This window comes from Ochotona princeps, chromosome 2 (genome assembly GCF_030435755.1).
Source record: "Ochotona princeps isolate mOchPri1 chromosome 2, mOchPri1.hap1, whole genome shotgun sequence".
NCBI classification, from domain to species: Eukaryota; Metazoa; Chordata; class Mammalia; order Lagomorpha; family Ochotonidae; genus Ochotona; species Ochotona princeps.
Genome location: NC_080833.1, coordinates 109432103 through 109451630, shown reverse-complemented (window position 1 = coordinate 109451630; position 19528 = coordinate 109432103). Strand labels below are relative to the sequence as shown.

Genomic DNA, 19528 nt, shown 5'->3' with positions numbered 1-19528 from the left:
CTCTGTCAGAACTTTGACACATCTTCAAAACCCCCAGATTTTGTAGTATCTCCAACAGCCCAGCGAAGGGCCTGGAAACTATGCTGCGGGGACCACTTGGCTGCCCGCTTCCATAGCCCGTTCCCCTTGGCTCCCTTGCAGGAAAGGAGGAGGATCAATTTTTATATTACTTGGTTTGGACATAATATATCTGGAATAGACTCACAGCGTTGTTTGATGTTTCATTTTTTCATGAGGTATTTGAGTGCCTATTTGTGCCATAATCAACTAATGCTGCCAAATGGAATACCTGTATTCCTTATTAGAATGTGAGTTTGAGTCTCAGTTACTCCACTTTCTATTCAGCTTTCTGCTGCTGCTCCTGGGAAAATAATGAGAGTGATTGAGTTCCTGCCGCATACATGGTTTACCTGGATGGAGTTCTTGGCTTCTGGCTTCAGCTTGACCGTATGGGGAGTGAACCCAGCAAATGGAATCTCTCTACCCTCCCCCCACCTCCTTTCAAATGAATAAATGTTTCAAAATAAGCTTTAAAGAATCAGAATAAATGAGGAGATGGGTAATTGGATCATCAGTCATTTGTATGTTGCTATTCCAAAACTTTGGTTACCACTGCCTGTTTGTGTGTATGTATTCTTTCTTAATTGTTCCTGAATTGAAACTTCCTTATTTATTTGTTTGAAAGGCTTAGCAACAGAGAGCGAGGCGGAGACAGGGATCTTCCATCTACTACAACAGTCAAGTCTAGGCAGAATGAAAGCTAGGAGCCAGAAACTCTGTGCTGGTCTCCTGTGTGGATGGCAGGGACCCAAGTACTTGGACTATCTCCCATTGTCTTTCCAGGTACATTAGCAGAAAACTGTTCGGGAAATAGAGTAGTGAGGACTCCAGCCAGCTCTTTGAAGTGGGACACCAACTTGGCAAACAGTAGCTGAACACACTGTCACAGTGTTTGCACCCATAGATTCCTTGTTCTAACTTAGAAGGGCTTCTTGCATTTTTTAATTGTACTTCATGAAAGGAGTGTTATTTTCAGTGACATGGTATTTTATAATAAAACTATATGACTGTACTCATTTTTTGTCATTATCCTATTTTATAATGATATTTCTCTTAAGAGTAAAGATTAAGTTAATGTTGCTGTTTTGGAAAGCTTTTCCATTTGAGATATATGGGATTACTTGTGGCAAGTATAAGTGCTATCATGTATAGTTATCATGTTAAATCTTCCTAAATTTATAGTACCTGAGTTTTATTTTACATCTTTGCACAGTTAATGGTGAATTACCTTATCCTCATTGTAAGAGTGGAAGTGGAGCAGGAATAATTGGTGCAAATTTGTCAAGCTTCTTGAGGTTACAGAATTTCAACAGCAGATGGCATTAGAGATCAGATTTAAAGATATATTATAGTAATTTAATAAAGGAAAGGGGAGTGAGCTATATTGGGGTTCAGTGTACAAAAAGCGAAGCTTGCTTGACTATTGGGGGTTGTAGGTCTGTTTTAAAGTGTGTGTGTGTGGGTGTGTTTTAAATCACTTCAAAATATAGTAATTTCAAGAAAAAAATTTTTGCTTTACTGCTAAGCGCACTTCCTTGAAAAGCAGGGAAAAATTGAGGGTTTACTTCAGGATCTTATTCATAACTATAGCCTTTTAATTATCAGTGAATATCACTTTGTACCAACAAATACTTAATGTTAAGAATTAAATATTAAAAACTTTTTAAGAACGTAACAGAGGCCTGGTGTGATGGCTCAGTGGCTCAACAGAGCTAATCCTCTTCCTTTAAGTGTGGTATGAACGCTGTCTAGTGTCCCAGCTGCTCCAACATCCCATCCAACTCCCTACTGGTGGCTTGGGAAAGCAGTGGAGGATGACCAAAGCTTTGGGACCCGGCACCCACATGGGCGACTCGGAAGAGGTTCCAGGCTCCCAGCTTCAAATCAGCTTCAGAAAATAAGTAGTAAAGAGAAAATGTGATTAAAATAAGATAGTAGTATTTGTTGAAGTGAAATTATAACAAGAACTTATTCTTTCAGCAAAATGGGAACGAACTATAAAATTTAGTTGTTTTCCTATTTTATATATATTTATTTATTTAATAGGCAGAGACAGGGCTCTCATTCACTGCATCACTCTCCTACTATACCTGCAATATTTGAAGCTGGGAGCCAGGAACTGAGTTCAGATCTGCCATGTGAGTGAGTGCCAGGAACCCAGTAATTCCAGCCTCCCTAGAGTGCATTAGCAGAACCCAGCTACTTCCCAGTGGAACATGGACATTATCACAGGGACAAATGCTGCCCCCTATTGATTCTTTTTAAACAGTCAAATATGTCTTGTTTATTTATTTTGAAAGTCATAGGTACACAGTCAGGAAGAGACCCAAGTACTTCCGCACCTGTTGCTTCTGTAGGTGCACATTAGTAGGAAGATGGAGTCATGAGTAGGAAGATGGAGTCCAGAACTCAGATCCAAACGCCTACCCATCAAACACATTTTGAAAACGTTTAACACATCTTACTGATTTTTACAGTAAGCGATGGTACCACATAAGGCCAAATGAAACAATATTTTTGTTACTGAAATGGCCTACTGTGTTTATCCAAGGACCTTTGAACTACTTTGTGGCTGTTCTCCTTAACTGTATTTAGAAAATTTGAGATATGTTAAGTAAGAGATCTTGGGGCACATTGTTGCATCTTACCTTTTGAGTACCATCTCTGGGGACAGAATTCTATTTTATAAAAATGTGTAAAAAGATCTAAAATGCAAATCTGCATTATCCTACTCCTCCCTTTCCACTCCTATGTCTTGTTGGCAAAAACTGTTAAAGCAAGAAGATCTGAAGATATATAGGTATCTTGTAGTTCTTTCTGTGATGGATTCTGTCTCCTTACCTTCATCTTGTTTTTTCTTTGGAAGTTGCTTCAATTAGAGTTACTTTTGTAGTAGAGAAGAGACTGGACACAGTGCCCAGGTACTCCATTGCAGCAGCAATGATGCATTCTCCTGGATCTTCACAGTTTTTCAGAAAAGCCTGTTTTTCACCACTTAAAAAACAACAAACAGACAGCCTAAGGAGGCAACCATTGATATGTCCTAAAGCGTCGAGATTTGTTTCCCAAAAAAACTATTATGGAAACATGTTCCCTTACATGGAGGGAAATAATCATTCTTCCTATAAGATAGAGCAACCTGTGCTATAAATGTATCAAGAATATTAATCGACTGTCATAATTAGTTTAATCAGGTCCATTCTCAGTTCTTGCTTTCCTTTTGTAATAGGAATTTCTGTAATCGCTGCTGCATTTAGTTGAATGAGTAGTTCTCGTTCTCTTACTGTAGAATGTATTTTTTGTTTTAATGATTTACTATGTAATGAGGTATGGGGAGTGTGAATGTTTCTCATTGCATTGTTGCTGTTGCTCATGGGAAAAAATCATTATTGAACCAAATTGTTACAAGGCAAGGCTTCTTTAGTCCCAGAGAATTAAATCTAAATACCAACATTTGGTTTCCTTTATTCATATGCTGATATTGTGGTTGCCTGTTCTTATCTTTTATTTCAATGATTAAAAAATCACTCTAGTAATCCTCATATACAGACTACTCAGTCAGTGCATATTGCTATTTTGTGATACAGCTGCATTAAATTGAGTGAAGACCTTGACGAAGTGTCAAGAATTAAACGTTGTGATGGTAAAACTTGATACTTTCGTGAAAGTTGGTTAAGAGGAGCACAAGATTAAATACATGATAAAAAGACACTGTTTTCTCTCTGACCTCACTTTGTGAGTCAGAAGCACTAGGCAGCTAGGCACATAGTTGGGAATTGTTAGTGTTTTACAACTAGTCAGATGGGAATTTATGGGGAAGGAAAGCCTAAGAGAAAGAATACAAATTAAATTAGGTATGAGCTCTTGTAGTGGGTATTTTTTTGTTTATTTGTTGTTTTTTTCTTTTTAAATTTTGAATTTCATAATACAATTGTTTAGTCTGGGATTCTCCCACACACACCCCCAGTTTCCACCTATGACTTATAATGGGTTTTTGTATCACTTTTGTTTTGCCATGAAGAAAACCTAGTGGAGAGCTCTGTGGTAGCACAGGTTCACACACACACACACAAGTATGTGTGTATATATATATGTATATGTATACATATGTATTTATTTATTTTTACTCTAAAGGTAGGTTTATGGAGAGAAGTAGACACAAAGATCTTCCATCTGTTGCTTCCCCAAATGGCCACAATAACCAGAGCTGAGCCAATTCAAAGCCAGGATCCAGGAGCTGATACTGGATCTCCCATGAGGGTGCAGGGTCCCAAGGCTTTGTGCCGTCTGTGACTGCTTTCCCAGGCCACAAATGGAGCTGGATGGGATGTGGAGTAGGCAGGACACAAACTGGCACAAGTATGGAATACTGGTGCTTAGAGGTGGAGAATTAAACAGTTGAGCCATTAACACCTGGCCCTAAATGCTCATTGAACAGCAGCACCCCCTGTTTTTTTTAACTTTTTATTTTTTTTCATGATTTTTACATAGTTTATTAGGGTGATAAGGGTCTAGGGCTACAGGAAGTTGGGTGAGATAACCATTTCCACATTCGCTTTTTTTCTTTCCTGTATCTGGGGAAAGGGAGGAGATAAGGAAAGAAGCTACATCCAGCCGCCCAAATGCCTCTGCACCCTGGGCTCACCCACTTGACATCACCCCAGGATCCCTGAAGTGGGACATGTTCTGAGAGTTCTGCTCAAGAGGTTTAGATAGTTCAGCAGTTCTGAATTACTGCCGATCTTGCCACTCCAAGCACGATGAAATCTTTCCAAAATCCACTAGTTGACATACTTGATCTTATGGTCTCCGTTTGCCAAGATACTCACTGTCAATATTGGCTGGGATAATTGATCAATTTGTACTGCTCTCCATCTTCTGTTATGGCACTAGGTGTTCTCTGCATATTCCAATGTACTGCCATGTCCTCCATGTGCACCTGGATATCTACTCAGTCTAAGGCACTGAGAAAGCCTAGCTCTGACACATGCACTCCATGGTCGGGCCATGGAACCTGCAATTTTCTTCATGCTTGGGGTTCTGTAGTCCAGTGATTCAGTTGGAGAGATCCCCAAAGAAACTTCATCTGAAGTGATCCCAGACCTGATTCTTGTATGTGCTTGCCAGTACAGGGTCCGACACAGTCCGTCACCCCAATCATCTTTTGCGCATACTGGTGGTTGCAGTTGCTGGGTCTGTTCTGTCTCCAGCTCTGTCTTTTAAACAGACCAATAGGTGTTGCCGCCCACCCAGAACCTTCGCACCACATACTTGGCCTTCATGTACACCAGTGGGAGCTGCAGCCTAGTTGGAGCAACCCACAATAGCTCCCACCAGGCCCGCTCCCTACCCTGGTTCCCATGCTTGCCAGTATGTACAGCAGACTGTTTCAGTCTGTCCCAGTCCCTTTCAGCTCTCCTACATGTCAATGGACATTAAAGCCTAGTTCCAACCAACCAGCCCCACTATCCAGCCCACAAAAATGCCAGAGTGTGTCATTCTCTGTTTAGCCACCCCTGCCCCAGTCCTGGTTCTCCTGCTCACCAGTGGGAGTGGTAACCCAAGAGGGAGGTGCCCGCTGTTTCCCTACTGGACCCACTCCCGCTCCTGAATCTTGCACTTTTCAGGTGGTTTTGCAGTTGACCTTGGCAGAATTTGCCCCTCATGCCCGCATCTGCCGGCTGATGCTTCAGCAAATCCCATCCAATCCCCTTACCCACTCTGGCTTGTAATGCACCGGAAGGTACTGTTAGCCCAGCCTGGCTTTCCCCTCATTCAGCTCACATGAGGCCAACATTCACATCTAAGTTACGTAGTCATGTTTCTATGTTAATGTTATCCACAGAGTATAATATTAAAGTTTTCCTTTGTTCAAGCACTTTTACACTTAGTACTACCTAGCATTTTCCTGAATCAGTAATTTAAGAACACTTTGCAAGTTGATTTCATTCACTGATATTTTAAGATTGATGAAAATAGCCTACTGTATTTCTGGTTGTATACAGTAGTTCTGTAACTTGTGTTCTGTGCCCTAAGTATTCTTTAAACACAGAACTTGTGAAATATTCTCTTCATAAGATTCCTGAACACACAGCTTGTGAAATATTCTCTTCTTAAGATGCCCAAACTCTCAAAGCCTTCACCATGTGTGTCCTGTTGTCCAAATCAATTTGAGAAAAATTTTCTTTAACTTAGTTTTGCCTTTGTTTACTGTTTTCCAATCTATAAAAGTTTTTTGTTGTTACCAGTCAGATTCATTTTGTCATTTGTTGTTATGGATTGAGGTATACAGATATCTTTTTTTTATTATTAATTCCATTGCATTATGTGACACATTTTTTTATGCACTGGAATACCCCCGCCCCTCCCTAAACCCTCCCCCCCATCCCCCACGGTGGATTGCTCCACCTTGTTTTATTTCCATAGTTCAAATTCAGTTGAGATTCTTTCATTGAAGGTTTTGACCAATCATAAAGTCCAGCATCTTATTGTCCTGGTAAGTTCAATGGCTTCTTGGTGAGACCATCTCTGGTCTGAAGGTAGAACTAGCAGAGTATCATCCCAATCAAGTAAAAAACCCAATATTTACAATCATTTACAACATTATGGCATTAATTGACATGGTATTGATTAACCAGTATGTTACTAGGGAAATGCAGGTTCTCAACCACAACCTGTGACTTCCTCATAGACATTTCAATTTTGGTTTATATTCAACCATGTTCTATATACCTTAAAATGGCTATAGATTGCTATTCAGCTGTCTCTTGTCTGTTTTAATGTTAGTATTTAGCATTTTATAGCATTGAAGCATGATTTTGCTGAACTTGGTTGTTTTTTGGATAGTCTAACTCTATAACTTTAACAGGACATATGTCAACAGTTTAGGTGAACGTTTTTGGGAGGGGTGTGCAGAGAAATCTTTATCGCCCAGAGAGGAGTAACTGATCTTTGTGTCCCACCCAGTGAGTTATAAGTGTATCCCGGCTGACCTCTTCCTTTCTGTTTCTAAGCTTTCCTAGTTGTTCTCTGTGTATCTATTCTAGTTTGTTTGTTCATTTGTTTGTTTGTTATGAGGGGTTTCTGGAGCGATCCTGATGGTCCTTACAAAAGAGGGTGGGGACCCAAAGTTGGAAGCAGGCAAGGGCCAGAGAAAGCTCCTCTCCCTAGTTCTTCTGTTTCTGCGGACCGCTCAGGGATCCTGGTTGTTGTTCCGATGACCCTGGATCTTGCAAGGCAGGAATTGGGCTTCTTCCATCCCACATTGTAGATCCAAATGGGGGTGGGTGACCTCAGAGTTCTTGGCCTCTAAAGGCACTCCATTTCCCCCGTGGTCTCCTTGGCAGTAGGGATGTAGTCCTCGGTGCTCGTACTGATAGTCCCTGGTGAGGCTCTGGGAGTCTTCAAGGTTGGGATACAAGCCTCCTCCTGTCCCCCTGCTCCACTCTGGGGTCCCCCCCCCCCACTCTATGCGTATGACCTCCTGTTAAGAGGTTGTTAGGATTGCTCCTGATATCTTAAGGCAAACAATAAAGGATAAGTTTGATTTAATTGTCTTTGCTTTCAAGAATACATGTTCTTACATGTTTAAATATCTGTTGCGGGGGGGGCTGGCATTATTGGATAGCAGGTAGAGTCACTGCATGCAGCACTGGCATCCAACATGGGTACCACCTCAATCCCCTGCTGATTCATTGCCAATTCAGCTCTATGCTCATGACCTGGGAAAAGTATCAGAAGTTGGTCTAAGTGCTTGATCCAAGGCATCCACCTTGTAAGAATTGTTGCAACCCTTACCTCACTGAATTTTGGATGATTTTTATCAATCAGCAAAGAAATACCATAAACATTAGTGGTCATTTGTAGTTCTACACCTACATCCCCAGAGTCTGGCAATCATTTAGGTACTTTGTCATATATGCCCCCCTCTCCAACCTAACTGTGACCATGTATTCTGTGACCATCATCTTCTCATAATCTTTTTTTTTTTTTTTTTTTTAAGATTTATCTTATTTCAAAGTCAGATACAAACAGTAGGACAAAGAGGAGGACAAACAGAGAGGAAGATCTTCCGTCCGATGATTCACTCCCCAAGTGAGCGCAACAGCCAGTGCTGTGCCTATCCAAAGCCAGGAGCCAGGAACTTCCTCCAGGTCTCCCAAGTGGGTGCAGGGTCCCAAAGCTTTGGACTTTAGGCCATCCTTGACTGCTTTCCCAGGCTACAAGCAGGGAGCTGGATGGGAAGTGGAGCTGCTGGGATTAGAAGCGGCACCCATATAGGATCCCAGCGTGTTCAAGACAAGGACTTTAGCCGCTAGGCCACGCCGCCAGGCCCCTTTTATCTTTTATCGTCTTAAACTCCCAGCCTCTGGGAACGACCGTTCTATTCATCTGTAAAATTGAATATATATTCCTTTGATTATACAGAGTGATTGCTAGATCCTATGGCCGTTCTTTTTTTCATTTTAAGAAGTATTTTTATTACACAGTTGCCAGCACTGGGCCAGGCAGAAAGCCAGGCATTTCATCCAGATTTCCCAAGTGAATGGCAGGGACCCAAACACTTGGGCCATCTTTGTAACATTCCAAAGTGCATTAGCAGGGAACTGGTTTAGAAGTAGAGCTGCTGGAACAGCAACCTACCTCCACACAGGATGTTGATGTCACAGGCAGTGGCTTTACTTGCTATGCCACAACTCTGGCCCTTAACCTGCTTTTGAGAAACATATATTCATGTATCTTTTAGATTTTTAAATAGGACTATTTGGATTCTTGCTGTTGAGCTCATTTCCTTGGATACTTTTTATATTTTCCCTTCAGGATAGCTTTGGCTATTGGTGGTCTTTTGTGATTCTACATGAACTTTTGTATCATCTTTTCTATTTCTGAGAAGAATGTTGTTAGGATTTTGATTGGGATTGTGTTGAACCTGTATATTATTTTTGGTAATATAGACATTTTGATGATGTTGATCCTGCCAATCCAAGAACATGGTTTAATTTCTCCATTTTTCAGTATGTTCTTCTATTTCCTTTTGTAATGTTTTATAGTTTTCATCATAGAGGTCTTCCACATATTTAGTTAGCTTAATTCCTAGGTATTTAAGATTCCTCTCCACTATTTTAAAAGGGGCTGTACTTACAATTTCTTTCTCAATCATGGAATTGTTTGTGTATACTGGTACCATTGACAAATGGTCATTACCCGTAAGTCCATCCATTAAGCTGAAGGCCTATGTCCCAGCTTCCCCAACAATATAGATTATTCTAAGATTCATGCAACGAACAACTTGGACACACTTACAAAGCTGCAGACATTCACCCTTCCCTGGCTTTTCTGCCCACATTCCACTAGTGCTACTCCTCACCTCCCCTGGAACTCCTGATGATACACAAACCAGAAATAACATACCTAAGCAGTAAACAGGGAGAGGAATACAGACACACAGAGGCCAGGCTCAGGGGATTACCTGTCCTGGGTAGGACCAGAGCAATGTAAGTACCTGACCAGGCACTCAAGAGAGTGAACCCCTGCTTAGCATGAGCTTTTATAGGGACTTGTGAGGGGAGTGGTTACACGACAATGCAATACCACCCCCTCTCAGATGATAGGTGAGAATCACAGGTATATAGAAGCAAACACCTGGGTGGTGGTGGGGAGTGGCTGAGACTGGAATTAGCATTCTATTTCTGTTAGGTCCCACCTTCAGTACGGAGGGTCAGGACACAGCCGCATTCCATTTGCCCACTTTCTGGCTATTACTGGCTGCAACTCCTAATACTAAGGGCTGTTTTATTCATTTGGTAGTATATCCTATAGATCATTGCATAGCATTGTATTAGTATCTTGCCTTTTCTTGCATGGATTAGTGGTTATATTGATTCCTGGCCTAGTACGGTCATTACATTTTTGTTATTCCATCTTAAGATGGACCTTTGAAGTGGAATTCGTGATTGAAAAAAATACAGTTGTATGCCTGTGAAGTTTCTCTAATTGCTAACCAAATTCCCATCTATATAAAGATTATAACATCTTGAATACATTTCATTTCCCTTCCTACTTGGATTTTAGTTGAGGTTTTTTTTTTTTTTTCTTTTTTTAGTTTCAGTTGTATTTGTTTATTTAGGATAGCTGATATTAGCAACCAAATAATACAAACAGTAATGCAAACAAGAGAACAACATGAAAGAAAGGTATAAATTTGTAAAATATCAAACAGAAATTGTCAATAATAACCATTGAAGGAAGCTTTCCCAGCATGACAGTTTATGTGGTATATAGCATTAAAGTAATACGTGTGCAGGAAAGTTACTGCAGTTGCCACATGACAAAGGTCGTTGATGTAAATCTGTCTATGCTACAATCAAAAAGAACAGTAATTTGGCAAAAATTTTGGAGTGAATAATGTCAGACTTTCCAAACAGATATGGAGAAATAAGGAGCAGCACCTGGGAAACAGAGTTATATAGGAAAGTCAGTCATGATTGAAGATAAATCATGCTAAAATTACTAACTATCATTGGAATGGCAATATCTTCTAGAGAATATCAATATACCAACATTTGCTGCTGTTCACTAAACTTATTTCTCTTGGCAACTGTGTGTGTGTGTATGGTGTGTGTGTGTTGTGTTGTGTTGTGTGTGTGAGAGAGAGGAAAGAGTCCACAGGGAGTGGCTTTCCCCTTCCTTCAATTTGCATTTAAACTATACTTATTTCTTTCTAATCGGACATAAATTTGGGTTCTAAATGTGGAACAAGTTCACCAGACATAAAATTATCTTAGAGTGTGGCAATAATTCACTATCATAGAAGATGAAGGGACACTAATGCCTTAATTGAATGTTTAGAAGCCATTATTAAATATTTATGATTTTTTATGATTGTGGAAAATATTTTACCTAAATTGTACCCTGTCATCAAGTATAAAAAGATGAGGACACTAGAATCACCTTGCAAAATTAGCTTTGCTGGTTAAGAAAACACCTCTCATAGAGATCCAATTTTTTTTTGTTTTTTGTTTTTGTTTTTTTATTCATTGATTACATCGTATTATGTGATACAGTTTCATAGGTACTGGGATTCTCCCCACCCCTCCCCACACCCTCCTCCCTTGGTGGATTACTCCACCTTGTTGCATAACCGCATTTCAAGTTCAGTTGAGATTCCCTCATTTGCAAGCATAAACTAAACATAGAGTCCAGCATCTTATAGTCCAGTCAAGTTCCTCGGCTTCTTGGGGAGACCCTGTCTGGTCCGAGGGCAGAACCAGCAGAGTATCATCCCGATCAGTTAAAAGCCAGTAAGATTGGGGCTCAGCAGCGTGGCCTAGTGGCTGGGGTCCTCGCCTTGATGCCATATAGCTTCTGGTTCTAATCCCGGCAGCTTCACTTCCTCTCTATCTCTCCTCCTCTCAGTATATCTGACTTTGTAATAAAAATAAAATAAAATAAAATAAAATAAAAAAATCTTAAAAAAAAAAAAAAACCAGTAAGATTGGCCCACATGAAAAAAAGCACCAACAACACTTGTTGGCGAGGTTGCGGGGAAAAGGGAACCCTACTCCACTGCTGGTGGGGCTGCAGATTGGTACAGCCACTATGGAAATCAGTATGGAGAACATTCAAACAACTCAAAATCAACATACCGTATGATCCAGCAATAGCACTGCTAGGAATATATCCAAAACACCTGTTTTATGAGAAACCAACATGCACCCCTATGTTCATAGCAGCACAATCAGTAATTGCAAAAACATGGAAGCAACCAAAATGCCCATCAGCAGAGGATTGGATAAGAAAGCTATGGTTCATCTACTCCATGGAATACTACTCAGCTATTAAAAAAAACAAAATGCAGTTTTTTGTGGCCAAATGGGCCCAGCTGGAAAACATAATGCTAAGGGAAATGAGCCAATCCCAAAAGGTTAGATACCACATGTTTGCCTTAGTTTAAGATGATAATAATATTATGTAAAACATGTTATTTTATTTATGTTATGTTATATGTTGTGTATAAACTAAAATTGAAATGTCAATGAGGTGACCACAGAATGTGGTTAAGAAATCACATTTGTTTTCAACATACTGGTTACTCAATACTGTATCAATTAATTCCACAATGAAGTTAATTGTTGCTGATGGTAGTTGAGAGTTTTTAACCTTTCCTTTTTTATTTTGTTTTTCCATGTGTCAGTCCTGTATCAGTATTTCATGTATCACATTTGTTATAGTTATCCTCTTGCTTTGTATTTTCCTAACTGTTCTTGTTTATTTTCCTCCAGTGAACAGTACAGTAAACTTTTCTTTTCCTGAAATGCTGGTGGTATTTTACATAGATGGCATTATATTTAGAAATTTACTTAAAGAAAATTATCCTTTCTGCTCACAAGTACTAGATGTGTTTGTATTTTTTAACCTAGAAAAACTAGTTAGTACTCCAAAGTAAAACAGACTACTGTGTGAAGTAGTAAATATTAGATATAATGTGAGTGTTCAGAATTTGGTAGGCATAATGTATTTAAAAAATTTTTATTATTTTGCTGAAGAAAAAAAATTTTACTGCATTTATGTGTTTGTAAAAGTTATGCAAAAAGAGAGGAAAGAGACAGATAGAATCATCTGCTGGATCACTCTCTAGATTACCAGAGCTGGGCTAGCCTGACCCCAGGAAGCAAGAAACTTCATTTGGGTCTTACAGGTGGATGTCTGGGGCCCAGATATTTGGCCATCTCTTGCTACTCTTCTCAGGCTATTCGTAGGGAGCTGGATCAGAAATGGATCATCTAGGACATGAGTTGGCTGCTTATGGGATGCCGGCATTGCAGTTGATGGCTTTATTTACTGCTCTACCACACTGGCCCAGTATTAACTTTCTTTATTCATTAAGAAAGAACTTAAGTGCTTATTCAGGTTCTTTTAAGAGGATTTGACTAATCATGAAAGTAGTTTGCTGTTTAAGTTAATGTCAAGGTCCTGGTACAGTAGCTCAATGGTTAACTCATCTTGCAAATCCCATATAGGTGTTGGTTCATGTTTTAGTTGCTCACTGCTTGTATCCTGGGAAAGCAGTAGAGGAGGCTCAAGGCCTGGGGACCCTGTCCCTGCATGGGAGATCTGGAAGAAGCTCATGGATACTAGCTTTGGATCGGCTCAGCTCTGGTCATTGCGGCTACTTGGGGTGTTCCAGTGGATGGAAGATCTTTCTCTGTTTCCTCCTCCATAAATTTGATCTGTCTTTCCAATAAAAAATATTTATTTAAAGAAAAGATAATGTCAAAATATATCTTGGGGATATTGCTGAAAAGCCAGTAATAAACATGGCTGAACGTTGACATTAGAGTCACATTTGCTTTTTTTTTTTTTTTTGGTTCTGTTATGTAGCATATCTGATAAAAGATCAGCTTATTGCAGTGTAAAATTAAACGTATTTGTGTAAGATTTACTCTCTCTGAAACCTTTTTCTTGTTCCAATTTTAGGACCCTTCAAAGTTGTACAAGAAAGCAGGGGATGTTGCAGCCATTGAATGTCAATCTGAAGAAAGCATCCATCTTCATTTGCAGGGAGAAAACAATCCTTTGTCTAAGAAACTTTCTCCAGTACACTCAGAAATGGCCGATTATGTTAATTTGTCACCATCTACTCTTGTTGGTAGTCGGGATCCTGATTTAAAGGACAGAGCATTACTTAATGGAGGAACTAGTGTAACGGAAAAGTTAGCACAACTCATTGCTACTTGTCCTCCCTCCAAGTCTTCCAAGACAAAACCGAAGAAGTTAGGAACAGGCACTACGTCAGGATTGGTTAGCAAGGATTTAATCAGGAAAGCAGGCATTGGCTCTGTAGCTGGAATAATACACAAGGACTTAATAAAAAAACCAACTATTAGCACAGCAGTTGGATTGGTAACTAAAGATCCTGGTAAAAAGCCAATGTTTAATCCAGCAGTAGGACTGGTCAGTAAAGACTCTGTGAAAAAATTGGGCACTGGCACTACAGCTGTATTCATTAATAAAGACTTAGGCAAAAAGCCAGGTACTATCACTACAGTAGGACTGCTAAGCAAGGATTCAGGAAAGAAGCTAGGAATTGGTATTGTGCCAGGTTTAATGAATAAGGAGTCTGGCAAGAAGTTAGGAATTGGCACAGTGGTTGGACTGGTTAATAAAGACTTGGGAAGGAAGTTGAGTTCTGTTGGCCTAGTGGCCAAAGACTGTGCAAAAAAGATTGTAGCAAATTCATCAATGGGATTGGTTAATAAAGACATTGGAAAGAAGCTAGTGACCTGTCCTGTGGCAGGATTGGTCAGTAAAGATTCCATAAATCTTAAAGCTGAAGCACTGCTCTCCACTCAGGATCCACTTAAGGCTTCTTGCAGTACAAATATCAGTAATCATGAAAGTCAAGAACTTTCTGAATCCTTGAAAGACAGTGCCACCAGCAAAACTTTTGAGAAGAATGTCGTGCGGCAGAGTAAAGAAAGTATCCTGGATAAGTTCTCAGTTCGAAAAGAAATCATTAATTTGGAGAAAGAAATATTTAATGAAGGAACGTGCATTCAGCAAGACAGTTTCTCATCCAGTGAAAGGGGACCTTATGACACCTCAAAGCATGAAAAGCAACCTCCTGTATATTGCACTTCAACAGACTTTCAAATGGGAGGTGGTTCTGATATAACTACAGCTAAATCTCCATTTAGTGCAGTAGGAGAAAGCAATCTGCCTTCCCCATCACCTACTGTATCTGTTAATCCTTTAACTAAAAATCCATCTGAAACGTCTTCACAGTTGGCTCCTAATCCATTACGTCTGAGTCCTACCACAGAATTAATGGAAGAAATTTCTGAATCTGTTAAGAGTCAGTTTACTTCTGAAAATGCCCATTTGAATGTTGGTCATAGGTCAATGGGTCATAGCATAAGTATTGAATGTAAAGGGATTGATAAAGAGCTAAATGATTCAAAAACTACACATCTAGATATTCCAAGAATAAGCTCTTCCCTGGGAAAAAAGCCAAATTTGACTTCTGAATCCAGTATTCATAGCATTACTCCCTCAGTTGTTAACTTCACTAGTTTATTTAGTAACAAACCTTTTCTAAAACTTGGTGCAGTAACTGCATCAGACAAACACTGCCAAGTTGCCGAGAGTCTAAGCGCTAGTTTACAGTCCAAACCATTAAAAAAAAGAAAAGGACGAAAACCTCGGTGGACTAAAGTGGTTGCAAGAAGCACATGCCGGTCTCCAAAAGGGCTAGAGTTGGAGCGATCAGAGCTTTTTAAAAATGTTTCCTGTGGCTCACTATCAAATAGTTCTGAGCCAGCCAAGTTTATGAAAAACATTGGATCATCATCATTTGTAGATCATGACTTCCTGAAACGTCGATTGCCAAAGTTGAGCAAATCCACAGCTCCGTCTCTTTCTCTGTTAACTGATAGTGAAAAACCATCTCATAAATCTTTTGCTACTCATAAACTGTCCTCTAGTATGTGTGTGTCCAGTGACCTTTTGTCTGATATTTATAAGCCCAAAAGAGGAAGGCCTAAGTCTAAAGAAATGCCTCAGCTAGAAGGTCCACCTAAAAGGACTTTAAAAATTCCTGCCTCTAAAGTTTTTTCTTTGCAGTCTAAAGAAGAACAAGAACCCCCCATTTTACAACCAGAAATTGAAATCCCTTCTTTCAAACCAAGTTTGTCTGTGTCTCCTTTTCCAAAAAAGAGAGGCAGGCCTAAGAGGCAAATGAGATCTCCAGTCAAGATGAAACCACCTGTGCTGTCTGTGGCTCCATTTGTTGCCACTGACAGTCCAAGCAAGTTGGAGTCCGAAAGTGATAACCAGAGAAGCAGCAGTGATTTCTTTGAGAGTGAAGATCAACTTCAGGATCCAGATGACTTAGATGACAGTCACAGGCCAAGTGTTTGCAGTATGAGTGACCTTGAAATGGAACCAGATAAGAAAATTACCAAGAGAAACAATGGACAATTAATGAAAACAATTATTCGAAAAATAAATAAAATGAAGACTTTGAAGAGAAAGAAACTGTTAAATCAGATTCTTTCTACTTCTGTAGAATCAAGTAATAAAGGGAAAGTGCAATCCAAGCTCCATAATACAGTATCGAGTCTTGCTGCCACATTTGGCTCTAAATTGGGCCAACAGATAAATGTCAGTAAGAAAGGAACCATTTACATAGGAAAGAGGAGGGGTCGCAAACCAAAAACCGTCTTAAATGGTATTCTTTCTGGTAGCCCTACTAGCCTTGCTGTACTTGAGCAAACAGCACAACAGGCAGCTGGGTCAGCATTAGGACAGATTCTTCCTCCTTTGCTGCCTTCCTCTGCTAGTAGTTCCGAGATTCTTCCATCACCTGTTTGTTCTCAGTCTTCTGGGACTAGTGGGGGTCAGAGCCCTGTCAGCAGTGATGCAGGCTTTGTTGAACCCAGTTCAGTGCCATATTTGCATTTACACTCCAGACAGGGCAGTATGATTCAGACTCTTGCAATGAAGAAGGCCTCGAAGGGCAGGAGGCGGTTATCTCCTCCTACTTTGTTGCCAAATTCTCCTTCTCACTTGAGTGAACTCACATCTTTGAAAGAAGCTACTCCTTCCCCAATTAGTGAGTCTCATAGTGATGAGACCATTCCCAGTGATAGTGGAATTGGAACAGATAATAACAGCACATCAGACAGGGCAGAGAAATTTTGTGGACAGAAAAAGAGGAGGCATTCTTTTGAGCATGTTTCTCTGATTCCCCCTGAAACTTCTACCGTCTTAAGTGGTCTTAAAGAAAAACATAAACACAAATGTAAGCGCAGAAATCATGATTATCTAAGCTACGACAAGATAAAACGACAGAAACGAAAACGGAAAAAGAAATACCCCCAACTTCGAAATAGACAGGATCCAGACTTTATTGCAGAGTTGGAGGATCTAATAAGTCGTCTAAGTGAAATTCGAATCACCCACCGGAGTCATCATTTTATCCCCCGAGACCTTTTGCCTACTATCTTCCGAATCAACTTCAACAGTTTCTATACACATCCTTCGTTTCCCTTGGACCCTTTGCACTACATTCGAAAACCTGACCTAAAAAAGAAAAGAGGGAGGCCCCCAAAGATGAGGGAGGCAATGGCTGAGATGCCTTTCATGCACAGCCTTAGTTTTCCTCTTTCTAGTACTGGCTTCTATCCCTCTTACGGCATGCCTTATTCTCCCTCACCCCTCACAGCTGCTCCTATAGGGTTAGGTTACTATGGGAGGTATCCTCCCACTCTCTATCCACCCCCTCCATCTCCTTCTTTCACCACTCCACTTCCACCCCCTTCCTATATGCATGCTGGTCATTTACTTCTGAATCCTACCAAATACCATAAGAAAAAACATAAGCTACTTCGACAGGAGGCCTTCCTTACAACTAGTAGGACTCCCCTCCTTTCCATGAGTACATATCCCAGTGTTCCTCCCGAGATGGCTTATGGTTGGATGGTTGAGCACAAACACAGACATCGGCACAAACACAGGGAACACCGATCTGAACAACCCCAGGTTTCCATGGACACTGGTTCTTCCCGATCCGTCTTGGAGTCACTGAAGCGCTATCGCTTCGGAAAGGACGCTGTTGGAGAGCGATACAAGCATAAAGAAAAGCATCGGTGTCATATGTCCTGCCCTCATCTTTCTCCTTCTAAAAGTTTGATCAACAGAGAAGAACAGTGGGTCCACCGAGAACCTACAGAAGCTAGTTCCCTGGCCTTGGGATTGCAGACACCTTTGCAGATTGACTGTTCAGAAAGTTCTCCAAGTTTATCCCTTGGAGGTTTTACTCCCAACTCTGAGCCAGCCAGCAGTGATGAACATACAAACCTTTTCACGAGTGCAATAGGCAGCTGCAGAGTTTCAAACCCTCACTCCAGTGGCCGGAAGAGATTAACTGAAAGCCCTGGACTCTTTTCCACACAGGACACTACACTCAGTCGGCCTCTCAGAAAGGAGCCACTGCCTTCCAGTGAAAGGGCAGTGCAGTCTTTAACAGGTAAGAGGGCTATTTTGTTGGCTGTTGTTTTTGTTAGGGTAGATAATAGATTATTTCCCCACCCATGTAATTGAGTTTTTAACTATAATTTTGTCAAAGCTCTTTTCCTTAGATTTAGAAAATAAAATAGGAGTGTCTTTAATTAATCTCATGTGTTTAGAAGAGATATCATTGTCAAAACAGCAGTAAAAAAATGCAACTTTGTAAAGTCAGAAAATTCTTACCTGAAGTCTTACAGTGTCTTACAATTTCTTTCATGAGACATGGCTCACAGATATCAGTAGTACAGACCCCAATAATTACAAATTCCTCTGTGTTACAGGGAAGATATTAAACTGTGCTTCTAAGTAAATATCGAAGCATTGAATATTTTCAAAGTTAACATTAATATTCAGAGAGACTTCATTTGTGGAACACCCTTAAGCATTTTCATAAAGAAATGATTTGATTAAATTAAAAAGAGAAGCAGGTGTCTGAATAATGAATTGATGAATTTTCTGATTTTCATTATTCAGAAACTTGAAAAATAAAAACAATATAAAGAGGGAGAAACTTTGATTGGATTATTTAGTGGCTTTGTAAATGATTGTTTAGTCATAAGTTACTGATTTTGAGGTATTTGCCAGACAGAACTTTGTGTGCCATTATTATATAATAGGGAATAAGGCACACAGTTTTGTTGTTTCATGCAAATTTCAGTGGAGGAGATGGGTACTTTTTTTGAAAGTCAGTTTGTCATTAAAATTGTGATAAAGGGTTCTCTAAAGATCTCTGAGCATCCAAAAAGGGGACCGGGCTCAGAGAAGACTTTCCTAAAAAAGCAGAACTGAAGGATGAGCACCCATTATCTGGGTAAAAAGTATTCTATTTTTTGACTCATTCATTGAATTTCAGAAACATCAGTATTTTAGTCACTGGAACACAGTAGAGAGGAAAAACCTGATACCTGACCTCATTAATTTTCAGCTTACTGAAGGGAGACAAACTGCAGAATGATAATCTAATAAATAAAAGCACAATTAAAAAGAATCCACTAAACTTTATAATCAATAATAGAGGGACGAGAATCCGTGGTGAAGAATGTGTTTGAATATCCAAAACAAGGAAATTAGCCAAACTGAAAAAAAAAAGAAAAAAGGCCTAATTGTGGTAGGAGAGTAACTACAAAGGAGAAAATGTTGAGAGATGTTAAGGATTATGGGTTTTATACTTAGCGCAAAACTAGAGAAGTATTGACAGTGGATTTGCACTTTTCAAAGATAATTTTTGCTCCTGTGTGAATCAGGGAGAATAAAAATAAGTGTAAGGAAACTTAGTAGGGAGTTATTTAGAGGATAGTGGTTAAAATAAGGTGGTAGCAGGTTTCTGTATTAACATTTGGGAGATTGGTGGATACATACACTGAGAGTAAGCTGGAAGAGAAGCAATTTTAGGGGAGAG

General features: G+C 39.9%; 1 protein-coding gene across 4 annotated transcripts in view; it reads left to right on the top strand.

Moving 5' to 3' along the window:
* Nucleotides 1–19528, top strand: part of ASH1L (ASH1 like histone lysine methyltransferase) — a 213223-nt gene that overhangs the window by 54277 nt on the left and 139418 nt on the right. For all 4 annotated transcript variants that reach the window (XM_004589010.3, XM_058660398.1, XM_058660396.1 and 1 more), the window contains exon 3: nucleotides 13537–18088. In XM_004589010.3, coding sequence (XP_004589067.2) covers nucleotides 13537–18088 — 4552 coding nt within the window. The remainder of the gene's footprint in view (nucleotides 1–13536; nucleotides 18089–19528) is intronic.